Raw genomic sequence first — 17770 nt, 5'->3', positions numbered from 1 at the left:
AGTGTTGGTTATAAATTTCATCGCTTGTCGCTCTCGTCCTCCATCACTCGTCTTAAGCTGAGGAGCAAACAGCAGAGTGGAGAATGCAGCGGTGTCCCGACTCTGGGTTCATCCCTCAATTGCTGAAGTGACTCACTTGTTACAGAGACGACAGAGAGGCTCGATGTGGAGGAGTCAAATGCAGATAACCAGCTTATTCTGCGGCTATCTATTGCACCCAGAATATGATGAAAAAGGGGGACACTTACTTTGTAAACATTTCCATATAGAAGTGCACCAATCTGCACTTGTTGGAAACTTCTGCAGTTAATTGAGGAACGCAGACTGAGACTCGTATAAAGAAAGAATGAGTGGGATGAATAAAAAGTAAGAGCCACAGAGTATTTTAGGAGGTGCTGCTGTGTAGGCCGGGGTGTTAGCCGGTGTTAGATGTGGGAAGGAGATGTAGAGTGAACAAGTTATTCTCCAATCAATCTGTCACTGACCGCTGCACTTTGTATTCCGCCATGAAACGCAAACTGTGAATCCCAGAGGCAGCGGACAGCAGAGTTAAAAAGAGTTAGAGGGCAGAGGAATACAGGCACACTGAAAGTATATGGTCGCTTTAAATCCAAAGATATTGCTTTTTTATTTTAAATGTAAGACTGGGTGTTTGATCAGAGTGGATCTTGAGCACAGAGATTTGAAAACTGTAAACTTCTCTACTCGATATTTCATTGCATAGTTTTTAAAAAGCCAAAGGTCATATATGCTGCTATGTTTTTTGTTTATTATTTATGTTGGAGGAAAACATGTTTAAAGTTTTCATCGTAAGGTTTTGACTTTGTATCATTTTGTAGGGCTGCGAACGCCAGTTATTTACACCATTAATTGATCTGCCATTTAAAGAAAATGTCAACAGCTCACATCTTTCTAGAGCCCAAAGTAGCTTCTGAAACTTTGTCCAAAACAGTGACTGTATATACAGATGCACGACGCTTCTCTATCTACTCTCATTGTACAAAATAGCCCCTGTGATGGGCGCTGCCGTCTTGCGATGGTGACGTCATTTGAAGCCAGAGCTGCGCAGTAGAGATCTGCGGGTGAAACCAACCAAAACACACACTTAAATTACCGGGTGAAAACAGTTGAACAGCTTCTTGTGTTGGTCTGTGTTGGTTCTCCGTTCCTCCTCTACTCTGCTAATCCGGAACAGATCGGCTGCAGGAGCCATATTTTTCAACAGAGCTGTCAATCATCCTTTTTACAGCATTAAATAACTAATTTAAAAAAACTTAAATCAGCATGATAAGAACTAACTATAAAGACAGAAACCATGTTTGAGAAAAATATATTTGGCGTGTATTTTGATTTTAAAGTCTGACTCATGTCCCATCTGTTAACATGGAGGAGGCGGCTTTATGACCTATACTGCAGCCAGTCAGCAGGGGGCGATAGAGAGGGTTTGGCTTCACTTTTAGGGAGCTGTCATGTCGTCCGTCTGTTTATACAGTCTCTGGTCCAAAAACAGGCTCTTCATTGAAAATGACAACACAACTTAACATCTCCTCACTTTAGAATCAAAACCAAAACGTACATGTCAAACAATCGTCAGATATAAATCATGTTGTCATCTCCACTTCAGAGTTTTGGTCATGTTGGTCATGGTCATACTGGATTAAATAAAAACGCCCAGTTTTCTCCGTCCAGCCTGAACTCACTACTGTTGAATAAGAATCATCAGGACTCTTAGCTGTCAAACTGCACACAAATGAACTGAATCGTTTTGAATACCATAACCTCAGAACTACCCGTCCTCGTCCTCTTACTTGCCTTATCTGCTCTCTCTCTGTCTCTGCCTCTTCCTCCGTCTCTTCCCACTGAGCTGTCTGACACCGCTTTGAATGAACAGTGTCTTTACCGAGCTCACAGACAATCAGCCGAGCACCGTCTCATGCGGCTGGCTGTCAGACAGTTCTGTAACGGGGGAGGAAGGTGGTGAGGGGTCTGGTGGCATCTGGGGACATACTAGAGTACATCTGTCTCTCACAGCTCAGTCTGAAGGTGCACAAGTTAGACTGTGCTGCAACCTGGACTCTCGCCGACAGGCTGTTACTTAGATCCTCAGCGATAATTACACCTTATTTCACCCATTCACCTGTTGTTATTCTGTCAGATATTTATAACACATGCGTCATTACTTCATTTAGTCATGGGTCTATTTTAAAGTAAATAAAAAAAACTCACTTGCCTCTAGGGCTGCAACAAACAATTAATTGCATTGCTGATCAGTTTCTTGATTTATTTCTTGATCAATCTGTTAGTTATCGTTCTATAAAGTGTTAGAATATGGTAAAATGTTCATAATCTTGGGCTTTCCTAAAGCAGGAAGTAGGAAAACCAGAAAATACTCACAAGTTAGAAGCTGGAGTCAAAGAATTTTGTCTTCTTTTATAATTAATTCCAGTTTATTGATTATCAAAAATGTCAGCAATGATTTAAAGTGGCAGTAAGCAACATGAACATTCCCATGTAGAAAACATTCAGCCTTTCTGTATCACTCCGCTACACCAAACATGCACACGCATTTTGCAGCTGGTGTGTGCCATGTAGCCGTTGTGCGGTGAGTCTCTCTGCAGCTCCGAGGCAAGGAGAGAGAGAGAGGAGAGATGCTGTTTATACCAAAAAGTACATTTTATTGCTGCAAAATGTTCAAATGCTACTAAAGTTATCATTATAGATATGACTCTTGGTGTGAACCACCTCTTTACCTCTCGGTGTTGGAGCTTACTGCTACTGTTAGCTGTCAAGAAGAAACAGGGCAACCTCTGCATCGCTCCTTAGCCCCTCGCACTCCCACTCGTCTCATCCCTCTTTTTATTTAGAGCTCTCTTTGTAGCTTTTCTCTCCTCCGAGCTCTTCCTTCTTTTTGCTTCTTTTTGCTTCTTTAGTCGGCCGTTGTCAGCAAACGAGGTACAGGAAATTCAACTCACGTGGAAGCCGGATGATGCTAGTTTGTACAGAGTCGCTGTGATTGGCTAGTTACGTGGAAAGCTAACCCTGATTGGTTGTTTGATTCAGACCAGACCAGCTACCAAATTCTTATGAATTAAAGTTGCCTACTGTCGCTTTAAGTAGTTACTTTATGATGCTTTCTTGTTGCAGCTCTATAACAGCCTGTTTATAATTCCTTTACATGACACTTTATTACTTCCTTTGTTTTGGAAAAAAGTCTCGTTAAAAGACCTGGAATGGGGCATTGATTGAATGGGGACCTGAAGCTGTTTCTTCCTGCTGTTTCTGTTACAGGTTTATTCACGGAGGTCAGCTGATGAACGGTCTAGCCGGCCCGACTATAATGAGCGCCGGCCCCTTCCTCTCCACCACGTGGTTCGCCCCCGACCAGAGAGCCACCGCGACGGCCGTGGCCTCACTCTTCGCTCACCTGGGAGGCGCTGCGTCGTTCGTAATCGGACCTCTGATTGTGCCGTCCCCCAATGAAACCGAGACGGGAACCGTGTTGGAAAAAGCACTTCCAGACAGCACCATCCGAGACCGGATCCAGCTGGTTATGTATGCAGGTAACAGCGAGTGTTGAACCTCTGCGGGGAGGCACGATCGATAGCAAATCATTTCAACATCATGTCAGCGTCGCCAAGGGACACAAACACAATCAGGCGAGGGGCTGCGAGAATTTAGCCAAAAAAACTGAATTATGATCTTCATAAGCACCCCTCTGCAAAATAGATTGCTGGGACTGTTATGCTTAACTGATTCAGAAAATTAAAAGCAACACTGACGTAGAAACAAGCATGCTGGAATAAATCAGGGCTGCAGCTTGTGTTTAACTTGGGGTGCTATTGTTAGTACTGTTATTACTAAAAGGACAAATCAGGCAGCTTTTTTTGACCTAAATTTTGGAGGTTGGAGAAATTAAAATTTGCAACTAGCTTCCTCTTGAAAGGATGGATCTGTGTGAGGGAATGCAGCTTTATCAGGGGGACAGGAAGGTAACTGCTCCTGAGATTTTTAAGTCTTAAGAACGATGTCCAAAAAAATAATTTGACACCAATTTTCTGCCTAAATGCATAATCGTGTGACACGTGCACGTGTATTAAATCAATAGTCTTTTCTACTAAGCTGTAATGTTAAATCAAGGGATGGTTTCAGCAGACTTTAAGATGTCTCCCTGACCTTTTTAAAATGTCAAATTGTTCTCACTGTCTTATCTGTAAAACTAATAACCACCTCTCTTTTATCTGTGTCTTTGTGCTCTGGCAGAATTGGCCGCGATCGCTGTGCTTTTCGCAGCAGTCGTGCTCTATTTCCCATCACGCCCACCGATACCTCCAAGTGTGGCCGCTGCAAGCCAGAGACTCAGCTACAGGAACAGCATGTGCAGACTTTTTAGGTAACACCAAACACACACACACGCTCGGATATTTGGCACACACACATCAACAAAGTCATCTGAAAGACCAATACCAGCTGACACCTTTTGCTGAGACATTATTTTGTACTCTGCTTGATGTGTCCTTGATTTAACTCCGGTGTCGACGTGTAAAGCAAGCCAAGCTTCAGTTGTGATTTTGAACTTGGTTTCAGGTGCTGTTTTGTTTTACGACAACAGACTCCGAGAAAGCAGTCAAGAGCATATTTCTGCAGATCAGTCAGTGCACTCTAACTGTGTCTACAAATCCATTAGTCTTGTTTGGTTTCTTATTTACTGATGCATCGCAAGCCTCTTGTCTTATAAAGTTAAAGTGACAGAGTCTAGAGTTGGAGAAGGATATGGAATCTTAATGAAGGCCTCTGCCACTCACCATCTGCTCGGGCTGTTATCAAAGAAACTCCAGCTTTCCCTCCAGATTAATTACGAAGCTTTAAAATAGAAGTTGTGTTGGAAACCACCTCAGCATCAGAACCACTGGGGTCAATGAAGTCACGAGACGCAGCTGACCATGTTGTTAGAGAGTAGGGCTGCACTTGAACAACATGAAGCTGTATTTTTGTTCCTTTGCTATCACCTATATCAGCTAAATTTACCTTTACGACACACCTTTCCTGCCGGCTACTTTTTTGCAGTTTAAGTAGTTTTTTAACCACATCAGCATGTTGGCTAAAGTTAAAGGCAGTTTAATCTCTATTCACGGATTCTACATTGAAATGTAGAATCCGTGAATAGAGAATAGGCAGGGACGTGGACGTTTTGTTTGTTCTACGCCAAGTTTTATTGACCAATCACGTATCGGCAGGCTGCGGCGTATGCAGGAAAAAGAATCAGTGAGGAGAGCAAAAGCAGGCGGAACATAATCCGCCGTAATGACATCCCAGCTCCCATCAGCGATCATCTGAGCTGCATGCTAACAGCTAACAATCCGTTCTAGATCTGAAATTCAACTTGAGGTAAATTGCCGTGCCACGAAAGCCGTTCAGCGTTCAGATTTCCTGACTTCCTCGAATGCATCAGAAACAATCGATCCGACCTCCGTTGAAAGTAGTTTTCTTCTCCTCTTGAGGACAGACCTGACAAAGCTTGATTTTTACTTTTCACTAACCTGCAACATGATGTTGAAATTTCGGCAAAGGTAAGACCCGTTAATGAAAGTAATTCACAAGAAAAGCTGTTAACCATGCAGCACGCGGAAAAGGAAGTCTTGACTGGAAGTTGTTTATCGCTAACCGCTGGCTACATGCCCGGCATGTTCACCGCTGTCCCCAGAGGCTTTGTCGTGGTCAGACGGGGTATCTTGGCTTGCATCCCATTGGCCCTGAAGTTTTAACCCAAAGCTCAGTGTTTTACTGGTTTCAATTACCAGGTTCATTTGTTTTGAAGAGAAAGATACCACTGTGAATAAATCGTCCATTGATAAAAACATCCATATGATGAACTCCGGAGGAATCCTAACCATTAAACCAGCCAGAAACAAGCTAGCGCTAGCTCATCCTGCAGTCCCCTCTGACATCCTGTGATGCCAAAGACGGGCATCAGAGAGATATTTATTTACCTAGCAAATGGTGGTTTATCTGTTTCAAACACCATCTGTTTCTGTTTGTTGTGGAGAAAAGGAGACTTCTGCGGATGATTCAGCTCCTGGTAAAATCGATGGACACAATTTTAACACTTGTTTGTTTACAGCCTGCCATGCCGCTGCTCCAGCAGTGCAACAGCTTAAAAAAGAGCAGATACTCGACTGACAATATTCAGTCGGGCACTTCTCGACTGATAACTTTTCTGGGGGTGCCTATCAGAAAGAGGGACGGTCTATTATAGGGTCCTGAATATATTAATGTTTCATCCCCTGTGTCTTGTTCCTTCTTCGGGAAAGGCACAAGGGAAGAGCTAAGAGCAACTCTAGATACGATTATTGAATCACACTTCACTATAGTGCTGCAACACCCTCGTCTCTATACCCTGGCACCCTTTCCATCCATGCAATATCTCTCCTCCAGGCAATGAGGAAACGGCATCGCCTGGTAGCAGTCAGCTCTACCTTGTTGCCTGGCTTTTGGAGGAACAAGGCCTGTGGCAGTGGCCAGGGATTAAAAGGGTAGAGAAAGCCGGGGAGATGGCAGCCGGAGAGTTGGCCTGGCCTTGTTGGCTTCTGTTGGTCCCCCTGCAGAGTGAAATAGCTTCACTATAGTGCCATGCTTTCCACAGGCCTCCGACCAGCACAGAGAGGCTTAGCTTCCTGTAAGAGCTCCTCTTAGATAGATGACGTGGACTAGCCCGGTAGTGTCGGACAGATGTACACATACACACACACACACACACACACACACACACACACATAGACCTGCCAATTTAACTAGGCTATCCAGCTTAGAGGGTTTCTGTTCCACTTGTGATAGGCAGCTGTCCAGTGACCTGTTTGGGCAGCGTGTTGTATCTCTGTCCAGCAGCACCAAACCTCAGAGTTCTCCTGCAGCAAGTGGACGGGAAGAAACCTGACTTTGGAGTCCATTTGAATCGATACAGGAGGAAGACAAAACACTGTAAACTTTTATTAACTTTACATTTTTTATTATAATATGATCAAATAGCTGTTGTTAGCAGCCCTGTCGACCCTTTTTTAGCCTCCTTTAGCTTCTTCTTTTGGTTTTACAGCATGTTAATATTCATTAAAGGTTCACTTGATTCATCAGTCCTGTTTCCGGCTTCCAAAAGGAACTGTTTTCAACTTAAATACCCTCATGAGTCTACTTGATGCTTCTTGCTGATTAGCTGGTGCAACAAGTGTTACATCTATCAGCAAAGTCGTCCAATTGTTTAGGGTTTGGTAAGGACTTGAAGAAATCCATCCGTCCACTATCTATACCGCTTATCCTGTTCAGGGTCGCAGGGGAGCTGGAGCTGATCCCAGCTGTCATTGGGCGAGAGGCGGGGTTACACCCTGGACTGATCGGCAGTCAATCACAGGGCTGACACACAGAGACGGACAACCTTTCACCCTCACAAGTCACTACTTAACCTAACAAGCATGTGTTTGGACTGTGGGTGGAAGCCGGAGTACCTGGAGGGAACCCACGCATGCACGGGGAGAACATGCAGACCCCACACAGGAAGTGCCCCTAAGTCCGAACCAGGAAGCTTCTATCTGTGGGGCGACAGCGCTAAGGATAATTTGATGTTATACACGAAATTTGATGTTTAAGGGTCTTTAGGCACCAAATTTTTTAAGTTTAGGAGGTTTTACAGACTGTTCCTTTATCTCCCAATACAATCCCTGAACTTTGGGTATTTTCAGCTACTGATAACAAAACGGATCCAGGACACTCGTGTAAACGTCACTGCATGACACCACTTTGGATCGTTTTTGTGTGAGGAAACATGACTGCTGTGGGACCAGTCGATAGTCAGCAATAGCCCGATAAATGCAGCATAAAGAGAATTGTATGACATTGATAGAGCTTATCTGCGCAGTACCTGATCTGTGTGATAGGATCAGTGTCTGTAACAAGCCTCCGGATTGAATCGTCGCAACTTCAGTAAAGTTTTTAACAAGCTGACCAAATGGAAGCAGCAGGTGGTCGCCGACTCGTCAGTTATTCTGCCTGATACCTATCCACTGATGGATCTGTTCATCCATTGAGCCTGTCAGGGTCTGAGCACTGGTTAATGATCTTCAGCGTGATGAGTGCTTCCAGCTGTTCACATCTGCCTCCACAGCAGCAGTCTAATTAGAAGCCTGAGCGTCTCTGCACGTGGTGCAAAGTTATCATTGTATTCTGATCACAGTGTGAGGGAAATACTAAACAGCCTGAAGCCGGAGTATTGATGATTCCTCCCTCCCCTCAGTCGTACTCACTTTGGCTTTGAAAGTTGTCATCTTGATGCATTGATCCCCAGCCGGGGTCTGCCAAGGACAAATAGCACTTAGCTGATAGCGCCGCCAGCTTTGAGACTTTTTCGGAAATATTTCATCACCAGCAGGAAAGGAGAGGAAAAAAACAACTCCTCTCTTTCCCAATCAGGAGCGACTGCTTGCTTACATTTGGTTATCTAAATAAGCTTCCGGGCCAGGGAAGAAAGGTGCATGGATATTGATTTCCTGCTGTTGTGGCAAGGTTAATGAAAAAGGTGCTGAGAAAAAAGCAGAGTGGATGCTCCATCATGAGGCTTTTATGATTGTACCTCCACACTCGTCTTCTCAAGGCCAAGAAACTTCACACTGCTTCGGAAAAGACAAAATGTAACGGTGCTTCTGTGAATGTAATGTGGTCCAGATACACTGGGAGGAAGTTGTTGACGTGGATAGAAACTGCAACACTTAAAAAAGGATCCTCATTTTGGGAGCATTTTTGACTGACATTTTGACACACATTTAGAGTGACTGTGTGCAAAAAGACTTCTGTCTCTTACAAGCTGAAAGATCAACAGCTACAGGATGGTTAAAATTGATCAAAAGTATGAATCAATAAATTAACGATGTATCAACGCTTGTTCTTTGTGGAAACCAACATGCATTACTAAAGAAAAGTCTTTTTAAACAAAATGTTGGTGATGATCAATCAAAGCAAAGACTGAGGTGTTGGTGAGGCAGGGTGACTTGGATAGGAATATAAAGAGCAGCAGGCCACTTGATTTTTGTGTCTATGTTTTTACAGTAGAATCTGCATTTGTATCTGCTGTAGTGTCATACCCCTTTCCCACTGAAAGTAATAATAATAATGATAATAATAAATTTTATTTGAAGGGTGCCATTCTCGGCACTCAAGGACGCCGTACATAGATAGATAGATATATATATATATATATATATATATATATATATATATATATATATATATATATATATATATATATATATATATATAAATACATATATATATATATATATATATAAAATACACATTAAAAGAGAGAAAAAACAATAAAAGTGACAAAGCAATTATAGTCATATGGAATAGGCAGATTTAAACAGATGTGTTTTGAGTTGTGATTTAAAATCGGGGAATGAATCGATGTATCTGAGTTGCGGTGGTAATGAATTCCAGAGACGGGGAGCAGAGCGGCTGAATGCTCTGCTCCCCATAGTGGTGAGACGGGCTGAGAGGACAGACAGGTGTAAGGAGGAAGAGGATCTGAGGGAGCGGGAACATGGAGGAGGTCGGACAGATATGGGGGGGCGAGGTTGTGGATGGCCTTGAATGTTGGCGCGAAAGTAACGCGAAAGACCGGCTTACAGATGCCGATTGTCTCTTTTCCCATTGCCAGTGAAGTATACTCCTGTCGGTCTGTTTTCTGCTGCGTCACCATCTGACGTCACAAACGCGCCCGAAACAGGGTTAGTAAACGGTGAAGATGTTACGGTGGTTAGGTCTTTACTGTATATATTAATCATTCAGTCTGTTTATCAAACTCGGCGCAGACGAATTTGGAACGATGTGCAAGCGCTGCTCCGATGGAGACGGGCGGAATTTGTAGCTGAGATGACGAAGAGTCGCAGAAGATCGACGGAGCATGGCATCTGCCGCCCGAAAGAGGGCGGAGATTAGCGTGTCGACACGGGTTTTGTGTTCCCATCAATGCAGATCGGAGCCGGAGCGATAATTACCCGGGTCTACTGCAGAGTCATCTCAAAAAAGCTGGGTGTTAGTGGGTGATAGTGGGTTTTTTGACCAGTGGGAAAGCAGCTTTAATCATGTTTTATGTTTTATTCCTTGCCTATACATTTCATGGTATTCTGTATTTGCTGCTAGACTGACAATTCTAATGGTTAATGGAAAAAACACAATAAAAGTACTGTTAAAAAGACAGGCCTGCAGAAGGTAGACATCCTGTGTTTTGGCTTTCTGTGTAGTCAAAGCATTCAGTGAATAAAAGTAGTGCATTGTCTGAAACGCACCAGACAGGGAAAGGGAAAGGGTGTGAATATGTTTACAGCAACACAACACCGCCTTTTCTCTACAGGTTATGTTTCTTTGGCCCAGTTCCTCCCGTAGCTTACACCTCAAAGACCAACTTAAAGTGTTTATCTGTCTTTGTGTTTCGCGTTTGAAGCCTTAGCAGGGGTACAGGAGGCCCCGAGTGTTATCTCGATGTCCCTGCACGATGCTGCTCAGGATGCTTCCTGCATTGTAACCGACAAGGAGGTGGGAGAATGAATGCAGGTGTTAAACAGAGCCCATAAACAAAACAATCTTTGAATCCTCTGCCCGCTTTTGCAAGCCTCGCCTCGTTTGTCAGACGCCCGGCGATTCTAATCATACTGTTAGGGTTGAGGAGGTGGCGCTGATTTAAATCTGCATGCCACCTCTTTGGGCGAAGGTGATTAGCGTGGGTGTTCCGAGTGATTGTAATTGGGTTGCATGTGATTGGAGGAGTGCCAGCAGCCTAAAGAGGTGAGCTCTGTGTGTGTGTGTGTGTGTGTGTGTGTGTGTGTGTGTGTACTGGATGTGCATACACAAGAAGGCATATGGAGGTGTCTCTTTTTCTCCGCCGCTGTTCTCAGTACACTGTGAGCTGATGAGATGTTAGCAGACAGACCCTGCAGCACAATATCTGTAGCCTCAAGCCATTTATCACAGCTGGGAGACGGGGCTTGTTTTCACCTCTTATTTGTACAGGTTGATTTCTGTTGATAACTTGATAAGCACCCAGACACTGACATTAAACTTAACTAGAGCTGAAAAGACGAGCAGATTTATTGATGGTCAATGAGCAGAAAATAATTCAGCAAGTTTTTTAATCGATAGCAGTTTATCAAGTAAAAATCTGAAAGCCTTTTCTGGTGTGAACTTCTTAAATGTGACCGCATGCTGTCTTTTTATTGTGTAATATTTTTGTTAATTGAAAATCTTTGATAATTAACCAAACAAGACAAGCAATTTCACCCCGGGGGGCGAGAAATTATGACGGCCATTGTTCACTTTTTTCTGATATTTTGCAGACGAAATGTCAAATCAATGAGTATTAAAATAAGGAATAAAAACATAATTTAAAAGTAATCATAGGTAATAATTTTCACTTCAAATAAACACCTTTAATCCACCCCTATTTTTATAATAATAAATAATACGAATGTTTCAATCATTGCTGACAAAGACGGTAGTTTTTAGGAAGGGTAGACAGTAGCTCGGTCTGGTACTTGGCTTGGGAACCGGAGGGTGGCCGGTTCAAGTCTTGGTGTGGTCGGAATTGGGACTGGTAGCTGAGAGAGAGAGGTGCCAGTTCCTTTACTGGGCAAGGCACCAAATCCCCCAACGTGTGTGTAGCATGTGTTTATGCTTCTTCTTCTTCTGCTCCTTGTTGTTGTTCTTCTGCTCCTTGTTCTGCTTCTGCTCCTTGTTGTTGTTCTTCTGCTCCTTGTTCTGCTTCTGCTCCTTGTTGTTGTTCTTCTTCTGCTCCCTGTTCTGCTTCTTGTTCTTGTTCTGCTCCTTGTTCTTGTTCTGCTCCTTGTTCTTGTTCTTGTTCTGCTCCTTGGTTTTCTTCTTGTTCTTGTTCTTCTTCTGCTCCATGTTCTTGTACTTCTTTTTCTGCTGCTCCTTGGTCTTGGTCTTGTTCTTCTTCTGCTCCTTGTTCTTGTTCTTCTTCTGTTCCTTGTTCTTGTTCTTCTTCTGTTCCTTGTTCTTGTTCTTGTTCTGCTTCTTGTTCTTGTTCTGCTCCTTGTTCTTGTCCTGCTCCTTGTTCTTGTTCTGCTCCTTGTTCTTGTTCTTCTTCTGTTCCTTGTTCTTGTTCTTCTTCTGTTCCTTGTTCTTGTTCTGCTTCTTGTTCTTCTTCTGGGTCTTGTTCTTGTTCTTGTTCTTCTTCTGTTCCTTGTTCTTGTTCTTGTTCTTGTTCTTGTTCTTGTTCTTGTTCTTCTTCTGTTCCTTGTTCTTCTTCTGTTCCTTGTTCTTGTTCTTGTTCTGCTTCTTGTTCTTGTTCTGCTCCTTGTTCTTGTTCTGCTTCTTGTTCTTGTTCTTCTTCTTGTTCTTGTTCTTCTTCTGCTCCTTGTTCTCCTTCTTCCTCTTCTTCTGCTTCTTGTTCTCCTTCTTCCTCTTCTTCTGCTCCCTGTTCTCCTTCGTCTTCTTCTTCTTCTGCTCTTTGTTCTCTTCCTTCTTCTTCTGCTGCTCTATGTTCTCCTTGTTCTCCTTCTTCTGTTGCTGCTGCTCCTTGTTCTCCTTCTTGTTCTGCTCATTGTTCTTATCCTTCTTCTTCTGTTCCTTGTTCTTCTCTTATTTCTTCTTCTCCATCTCCACCTTCTTCTCCTTCTTCTAGTTTCAGCCTGTCAGTCTTAAATAAGAAGGAGTGATTTACATTCAGTTTGATTATTTAAAGTTTTTGATGATTGCTCCTGAGCTCTGGACCGTATTGTTCAGTTTAAAGTGCATGCTGCCCTCTGTGATACCTCTCTGCTTTATTCTGGCAGCTCTGGACAGTGTGCTCAGGTAGCTGCTTATCTCTCTGTCGCTACACTCTGCACTGTTATATCTTCTGCTGTGACAGTAGCAGGGCAAAAAGCCAGGCCTGTGTGTATGTGTGTGTGTGTGTGTGTGTGTGTGTTTGTGTGTGTATATATAAAGTGACAGCTATACCATGGGCTAGTAACCTAGACCCGGAGCTGATGGCAGACGTCCAAACACCAGTGAGGAGAAAGGGAAGGAGACTTTCCATTAAGCTGCTTTCACTGCTTCATCTCAGGCCAGAGTGGAGGTTGTACTTGAGAGACGGGCTGGGAAACACGGCAGAAAAATAAGATCCGCTAACATTAGCTCACATTGTTAGCACTGAATCTCTCATGTGTTTTTGTCCCTTTTAGAAACCACCGGTTCCTGATGTTAGCACTGGCCTATGCTGTTCCCATGGGAGTGATGTCAGGCTGGGCTGGAGTCCTCGACATGCTGCTCACACCGGCCAAAGTCAACCAGGTAGGAATCTTGTATTGTAGATTTTAATAAGAAGCAGGCAACGATAATAACACTGAGTAGTTTTGTGCAGGCTTTTTTGTCCGTGCACATTTTCCCATTTCTTTTGTGTCTATTGAGCTCTGTTACTCAAACTGTTTTCAATAAAGTATCCCCTGAAATATTTTTTCATCCAAGTATGCCCTGACCGTGCAAAATATGTTTGATAGCAAAAAACCCCAAAACAAAGCCTGTCAAAAATGGTACAATGTAGCTCTGCACCGTCAGTGGTGGGTTAAGTTGAACATAACCTTTTGACTGAGTAAAACTTAATGAGGTCCACTGGCTTCATGCATGGTGTCTAATTTCTAAGCCTGGGGAGGGTTTAAAACAAGCGCTGAAAGGCTCTCTTTCGCTGTGTTTCACTACTTCACTACTTTCACTACTCCTGCTTTTTAATCTGTTTGTCTGCGGCAAGCACAACACCATTTTCTTATTTTTTGTCGGTCATTCAGTATCGAAACTTCTAGCAAACACAAACAACATAACCAACAGATGTGCACTTCAGCGTGATTATGTTTTTTATGACAGTTGAAAGTTTATTTTTAGGAATAAAGCGTGACATATATTTCTATCTCAAGTTCTCCCTGCAGTTCTCCAAATGACCACTAGGGGTACTTGCAGGCCCATTTGAGAGAACCTGCTGTAGATCAGAGGTTCTCAAACTTTATAGGGCCAGGCCTCCCTCGTAAGCGTAACACCGATTAAGCTTATGCTTACTACCATTTACACTCTTAGATACCACTGGAACTATTTGTATTGTAAAACTTATCAACCTAAATACTTCAGAGCTGTTTCATAGTGATAAACGGAATAATAATTAATTCCACTTACTTTAAAACAGAGGGTCATTTTCATTCAAACTGCTGGTGAACTCAACTTGACAGCATTTATACTTTGAAGTAATTGATCTTAAAAGCGTTCAGAAAGTTAACAGCCGCAGGAACGGTTCGTTGTGACCTGAGTGAGTTGAGTGATTCATGACAGATTGACGTGGTGTGTCACATTCAGGTCAGTTTCTATTGGTCCAAAGCTCACGTGGGTGGGAGTAATGGACACAATATACTTGTTTTAATGGCACAAACGGTGCCAATGGTGGTCAATCAAAAAGCCACAATCATTCGTCAGCGCTGCTATTTTTAGCAGCTTTTGTGAAAATGTTTGGACAAGGTCAGCCTTTATGTTGCCCAACACTGTAGCCTTTTTGCCGGTGACCCTTTAGGTAGATAAATAACAACCAAATAAAGCTCATCTTGTAACTCTGCACGAGAAACTCGTCGGTCCATGTGCCAGGTTTCATTTTTTTCCCCCCCGTTTTAAAAACCTTCACTGTGCCAGCGATTTGCAAAGCTTTTCACAAGTCTAGCCCTCTCTGATGAACAATGGGCTGAATAGCTGGCGAGGTTTCTCTTCTGTTTGCATCTTGAAATAGAAAGTTGCAATACTATCAGACGAGGATGCCTGTTATTGTCACTTCAACGGCAATGCACGGAGAGCTCGCAATTCATTTTAAAGCAGGCCTGAGAGACTGGACGTGTTAAAAGACAATTAACCTCAAGGCTGAAATCAGAAGTGTTTTGCAGACGGCTGAACGTTTCTGTAAGGGTTTATTAAAGTGCTCTTACCGTCTTGTGAAAATACTTTTAAAGTTCAAAAGCTCCGTCCCTCACATAACAAAAACACATTTAGTCATATTGCAAGGAACCTGGAAATAAAAGACGAAAACGATGACTCATCCTGCTGCAATGATTTTCTCTCATCCTTTCTTCCACTCATTGAACCTGCTTCTGCCTATCTCGTGTGGAGGGCCTAATCAATCGCAATTCAGCATTTGAAAGCATGCTCATCATCTCCAGCCTGAGACACGCCAAAGAGGAAGAAAAGTTGGGTTGAGCCACGAGTGTGGGAGGGAGAGCTTTGTGTAGTTTGCATCTTTCAGGTGTCGACAAAGCAGCACGTCGAAAGACAAAGGGAGATTTTTTATCAGGGTTATCATCTCAAAGCTTCTGCTCGAGATGAGAGCACACAGAGGAGGGTGAGGATGAGACGGTGAAGAGTTAGCTGAGCAAACTTTTTTTCCCCTTCATCTTCCACATTTCTTGTATTGATGCTAGTTAAGAAGATGTAAGTGTGTTAAGAGTAGAAGAGCGTTGCAACGAGGTGAGCTATGGTAAGGGTTTCAAATGGGTAGAAGACTTTTGAGGTTAAAAGCAAATATAATAGGAAAGTGGTGCATCTTTTTTTCTTTGTACTTCAGTCGTGTGCATGTTAGTTCCTTGCGTCATGTTGAAATGAAGAAAGCAAATACTGCATCTTGTTGACTTACTTTGAACCTGCACACCCAGAACGTGTCTCCGAATCCGCTTGTCGATTCTGTCAGATCCAGAAACGGAGCAGAGAGATGCCGTTCAGGGAGCGACGTGACTCCTTCCCCCGTCCTCATTCTACCCCCAATCGCCCATGCGTTTTCATCGGAGCTGAATTAGCTCACTCTTACAGTCTGACTGTTTCTCTGGTAATTTAAAGTACGCACCCTCAAGCTAAGGCACAAAGCACTGATAGCAGGAGAGCAATTCAATTTCATACTTTCTATTTATTTCTTCACGCTTTCCAATAATTTGTTAATTGAGTTTAGATTGTTGGTTGCATGCGGCCGCCTCATAAACAGGTACGTTTACCTTGTCACTGCTTTACTTTGCTGATAATAACAACACCTGTCCTGCTGCCAGTGCTGTCCTGTGTGTTCAGCCCTTGTCACTCTGTTATGATACATCGTGTACCTGCAGTCAGTGATATCTATGCAGACCAGATCCAGCTCTGAGTAAGCAGGAAGCAAGGATACTCATTTTTATGTCCACTTACATCCTGTCACGTTCCCTTTATTCAGGCTCACACAGACCACATTGTGATCTGGTAATGCATCCCGCCTACATGCCAGCATCCAGCCAGCTTGATTTATTTCCACAGGGTGTTCTTTCTTTGTCTCCCATTCCTGTCATAAGCCGCTGTCACACACGCACTCCTGTAAGTTTCCCGACATTGTCCGGGTGAGCTGCACGTGTGAACCAAATGTTTCACCCCGACTTTATGCGGTCTTTTTCCTGCCCGACGCCTTGTATAAAGTTCTGCAAGAAGTCAGGGTGAGCCGATGTGTGACGCAGCAGGTTATAGTCAGGGACATTCACCACGAGCGAGTGAGCCACGTTTATATTATGCCCCCGGTGAGAAACCAGAAGAGCGACGCATAACAGAATGATTTAAAACATAATTTACAAGACGACAAAAGCAAAGATGTCTGCAGATTGGAGAGATGAAGACATTTGTGGCTGTGAGAGATTGTTTGAGTATATGCAGCTGCAGGGAGTTCTGCAGCGTCATGTCCTGCCTCATGAGACCCCCCCCCTCTCCCCATCCGACAGGGAAAATCTCCCGCTTTGAGAGACGAATGTGAAAGGGTACCTGAAAAATATCAGGGGCAGACTGTCTTGAAATTTTCAGGAAATTGTCAGTGTGAAAGGGGCTATATTTAGCAAGCAGGCTGCTAAAGCAGTTAGAAACCCTTTCAGGATGAGAGCTTAATCCAAAAGGCAACTGGACTTGGTTGAAGTTCTTGAAGATGCTTCACCTCTCGTCCGAAAGGCTTCTTCAGTTCTAAAGTGACTGGTAGCTGGGCCGTTGACCTAATGGCAACAAGCGTCGTTAGTACCCCCTGATGTGGTCGTTGGGCTCACATGATCCTGTGAGTGTGATCGCAGGTGTTCAGGCAGAGAATTCAACGCTGCATTGTAGGTGGGTGATATGTGGTGTCTCAGGCCACCACCTCTGTGAAGGGCTGGTTTTTCCAGCTTAACTTAGATGGCTTATTTGACACTTCTTTCAAACCAGCGGTCTTCTCTGGCCAGGATGTGACCTGTATCACACTGTAGTGGTTGATTTCCACTATAATGTACCACTTGCTGTACATTATTCTTCTACTTAGTAAATCAATAATTTGACACAAAAGATTGCTTTGGAAATCATCATTTTATTGATTTAAAAATTATTATTACTTCCTCTAAACATAAAGTCTACTATATTCTACGGTTGCAACTGCATTAATGGCGCTGGTAAGCTCTGCAGCCGCCTTCAAACTCGCCGTCTTGCAATTATTATTCACTTAAAGTCGAGCTGAAATGAAAAATGTCTTTTTAATCCTTTTAGATCACATCCCCGGTAATATTGTGCATCTATTTGACAATATAGGCCAGAAAAAATACAGAAAATCCATTTCTTCGTTTTCTTATATCAAAATCCGATCATTTTTTTCTTCCTGTAAAACAAAATATCACGTGTGCTTACGTAAGCTAGCACCAACCAATTTCAACCAATAATATCATGACATCCACCTGTTAATCAATCTGCAACA

The 17770-nt window shown here is 43.2% G+C and overlaps 1 protein-coding gene across 1 annotated transcript in view; it reads left to right on the top strand.

Moving 5' to 3' along the window:
* Positions 1-17770, top strand: part of slc49a4 (solute carrier family 49 member 4) — a 69084-nt gene that overhangs the window by 13615 nt on the left and 37699 nt on the right. Inside the window, exons 3-5 of the mRNA XM_069663353.1 lie at positions 3289-3560; positions 4261-4390; positions 13221-13329. Of these exons, the coding sequence (XP_069519454.1) occupies positions 3289-3560; positions 4261-4390; positions 13221-13329 (511 nt within the window). The remainder of the gene's footprint in view (positions 1-3288; positions 3561-4260; positions 4391-13220; positions 13330-17770) is intronic.

This window comes from Semicossyphus pulcher, unplaced genomic scaffold (assembly GCF_022749685.1).
Source record: "Semicossyphus pulcher isolate SPU_LCO1_2020_fin unplaced genomic scaffold, fSemPul1.0.p SCAF_15, whole genome shotgun sequence".
NCBI classification, from domain to species: Eukaryota; Metazoa; Chordata; class Actinopteri; order Labriformes; family Labridae; genus Semicossyphus; species Semicossyphus pulcher.
The sequence above is the reverse complement of the archived record's forward strand: the minus strand, read 5'-3'. Positions and strand labels throughout refer to the sequence as shown.